This window comes from Panicum virgatum, chromosome 9N (genome assembly GCF_016808335.1).
Source record: "Panicum virgatum strain AP13 chromosome 9N, P.virgatum_v5, whole genome shotgun sequence".
In the NCBI taxonomy this organism is placed as follows: Eukaryota; Viridiplantae; Streptophyta; class Magnoliopsida; order Poales; family Poaceae; genus Panicum; species Panicum virgatum.
The window spans coordinates 33,520,696-33,524,512 of NC_053153.1; the positions used below are offsets into that span (position 1 = coordinate 33,520,696).

The window sequence follows — 3,817 nt, forward strand, 5'->3', positions numbered from 1 at the left end:
AATGAATGGCAAAGAATGAGCGTAAAAAGGGAGAGAAAAAATGTACGCAGATCAAATATTTTTTGTGATTAAAAAAAGCAGGGCTCCCTTACCGAAAACTAATCATTAAAACAACCTCCATCGATTTGAACACATAAACTAACGTGAAGAGGCTCAGAAGTCACGAGCAGGCTTCCAGAGGCAATCCCTCCTCCAATCTCCTATATATTCTCGCCCTCCGTCCTTCTCGGTCCTTCACCCGAGCAAGAACGCATCGAGCAATCAGCAGCCACCTGCTCGCTCTGCTCATTACTCGCCGCAATGGAGGAGTCGTGCCAGCAGGTCCAGCAGCAGCAGCAGCAGGAGGGTGGCCGCCTGGCCGGGCGAGCAACAAGATCCAGGACATCGTGCGGCTGCAGCAGCTGCTCAAGAAGTGGAAGAAGCTGGCCACGGTGACGCCGTCGGCGTCCGGCAGCGGCAAGGGCGGCCGGAGCAGCGTGCCGAGGGGCTCCTTCGCGGTGTACGTCGGCGATGAGATGCGGCGGTTCGTCATCCCCACCGAGTACCTGGGCCACTGGGCGTTCGCGGAGCTGCTCCGGGAGGCCGAGGAGGAGTTCGGGTTCCGGCACGAGGGCGCGCTCCGGATCCCCTGCGACGTCGAGGTCTTCGAGGGCATCCTCCGCCTCGTGCAAGGAAGGAAGAAGGACGCCGCCGCCGCCATGTGCGACTGCTCCTGCTCCTCCGAGACGGAGATCCTCTGCAGATGACGCCGTGAATGGAGGAGGCCTCTGGCTTGCTCTGATTCTCTGTTCTTGCTTCTTTTTTTCCTCTCTCCTTCCTCGGGTTGGTTCTTTCTTTCTTCTTGTTTTTTTTTTCTGAAGAAAGGAGAAGAGGTTGCGTTGCACATATTAGATCTGTAATTTGTACAACGATGGGAGGAGATGGAGGATTTCTTTTTTCGTGATCCACAAGGCTCTAATGTAAGACAAACAAGAAAAAGATTTGGTCTTGCAGTTCCTGATGATTTCTGTCACAGCTCATTCAATCCTTAGCTGCATTTTTTTCTTCACAAACTGAAACCAGAAGATGAAAAATACAGAAACTGAATCTAAGGAACTGCCACACCCTTCAGGTTCCTTACTTTGCTCAGTATCCAAGTCTGCACGTCACTGTGAAGGTGTAGATTAGCAGCTTAATGCAGGAGCATTAACTATTAAGTTTTCAGTCTTCGAGGTGAGTTTTCATGGCGTTCGAGGGAGTACGTGTCTATTCAAATCTGCATGCACCATTTCTATGCCCCCAAACTACATGTTTTAAAATCTATAGATAATCAAGTTTTAAAAGTTTGACCGGATTTCAGTCAAAACTTCAATTGTTTGTGATTGGAGGGAGTAGTTCACAACACAAGTGTGGTAAAAAAAATGCTGTTCTAACCATTTGGAAAGGCAAGGCATCTACTGTTTCAGTCGTCCGGAAATAGGAATCAGAAAGAAAACGAACCCTCGTTTGTTTACTTGGTTCATGAGATACGCATGTACTCTGCTGCATTCTTAATATGTGATTCTGTTGGCATATTCTTAATCACCATGCTTCACATACTTTTAAGATTTGCAGAAAAATAAGGATATTTGGTACGTATTCACATGGCAATTTGGCAGCGCATCTGGCTTCACATCGACGACACATGAGAGGGATACTCTGCATCTGCAACTGAATCTTCAGCAACCGAACCAACACACATTTTGTTAAGTTTCTGAATTTGCATATCAAAATAACCTATCTTAACGATAAGGGGCAGAATGAATGCGCACTTGTTATGTAGTACGGAATCGTATCGTAGGATCCGGGGTATCTGTTCTGCCAGGACAACCAGGTAGGGCCTGAAACTGAAGCATGTTTCTGCAGAAGACACAGATGAACAAAGAAGCGGGAGAAGCTCTCTCTGAGTCTGAGGAAGCACAATGATTGCACTACTGTGAGATGGGTGGTCTGTTCTGACATGGACGTGTGCTTTGTTGTTCTATCTTGCAGCACTGCAGCAGGCTACCTGAAATTGCTGTCCTTGTACGTGAATGAGATACTAACTGCCGTTTGAAATGTAGCACAATTCTGAGAGGGACGTGCTTACATTTTCAATCATGCAGCTGGTTACCTGAATCTGATGTCTCCCAATGTAAGAGCTGAAGTCAACCTGCAGAAACAAAGAAGTACCATTGCTGTTCTCGTAATTTCAGTGGTAAAGAAAAACTTTTGGAAGTGTAGCCAAGACTTACATAGTGACATTCATGACATTGCTCAATCCTACATTTCAGCATGAAGGACCACTTCAGATCCAGACCCGGGAGCCGCTACAAGTTGTTCAATTTTTAGATCATCAGTGCTATTTTTTAGTTTTTCAAGTGGACAATTTACATTAACTAGTGATGCTCCAAATGCCGAGTCCATATTCTGTTTCAGTGGAGGTATGGAACAGAGATGATGAGTGCGTCCATCACTTGGAATTGATGAATGTGATTGGAGACGCACTGCCCCCATCATTACATCATATCTACAAGTAGACTACAACGAACCAACCGAACAAAAAAAAAAGAATACTAAGAAGAAACAACAACCAACCAAATCAAAGTTTGGGAGATGGGAAAGATGTATAATTCCACAAAATCCATTCTTTTTTTCCTAGTAAGAACAAACATGATCAGAATTCATCCCCTGACAGAAGATTCCTCCTTTTAGAATGAAATCGACAGTTTGTTTTAAAAAAAAAGAACGGAATCGACAGTGATCCAGAATTCTTATGAATCCACTATCAGTAATCAGAAAAAGGAAAACCAAGAACTGAAGAAACCCCATCGTCTTACTAAATGTTTCGTCTGATCAACAAACAAGAATCTCCTACGGCCTCTTTGGACGTAGAAATTTGACTCAAATTCAAATCTTACAAGTTTTGAACATTAAATAGCCCAATTCCCCCCAGGAATTTTCTACATACTCCATGTTTCACGGGACGAACATTGAATCAACACACCATTCATTCACCTATGCTACGCATGCATGCATGTGGCTGCTTGCTTGCGCTCTGTATTGTCTGTACAGGAGAGCTGCACCCTCATCTGAGCTGAGCTGATCTCATCTACACGTCAAGCAAATTGTACAAAAAAAAAACCTACTAGGCCTTCTCCAGTCGCCTACCGGATGGCCTTCTTCCCCTTGCCACCGGCGGCGTTCTTGCGCTGGAGGCGGCGCAGGAGGTCCTCTAAGTCCTCCTCGGCGCACGGCACGCGCAGGCCGCCGGCCTGCGCGAAGCCGAACTCGTCGGCGGCGCGCTCCATGAGGTCCCGGAACGCAGGCTCCCGGAGGTACCCCGTGGGCACGACGAACCGCCGGGACTCCTCCCCGGCGTACACCGCGAAGTTCCCCTTGGGCACGCCGCCCTCAGCCGCGGGCGCCGCCGGCTGCTCCAGCAGCGACTTCCGGAGGCCCGCGTCCTCGCGCGCCGCCGCCCCGCGACCGTCCTTCTTCGCCTTCTTCTTGGTCGACGGCGACGTCGTGGTGGCGGCCTTGGTGGACCAGAAGTAGCCCATCACCCTCATCGTCGATCGCCGGCGACGGTGGGCGCACGAGTACCGTGCCTACTTGCGTTTCTTGACCGCTGGTGCAGCGGCGGCTGGAGGAGGGTTTAGTAGGTAGCCGTGGCTCCTGCCGCCTGGTCATGGATTGGTGGCCGCCATGGCTGCTAGTGCTAGCTAGCTCCCGCCTCTCGCGAGCCGCGGGCTCTTCTTGGAGTTGGTGGTGGGCAACCACTTCACAAGCGCAGGACGTGGTCTCCTCTCCTCTCTTG

General features: G+C 49.1%; 1 protein-coding gene and 1 pseudogene across 1 annotated transcript; one reads left to right on the top strand and one right to left on the bottom strand.

The window, feature by feature from the left end:
* The first annotated feature begins 251 nt into the window (after positions 1–251).
* On the top strand, positions 252–943 carry LOC120692148 (annotated as a pseudogene).
* Positions 944–2,852: 1,909 nt separating this feature from the next.
* LOC120693008 (auxin-induced protein 6B-like) lies at positions 2,853–3,817 on the bottom strand. The gene has a single exon (XM_039976409.1). It carries the CDS (start codon positions 3,567–3,569, stop codon positions 3,165–3,167), a length of 405 nt encoding a protein of 134 aa, XP_039832343.1. The 5' UTR covers positions 3,570–3,817; the 3' UTR covers positions 2,853–3,164.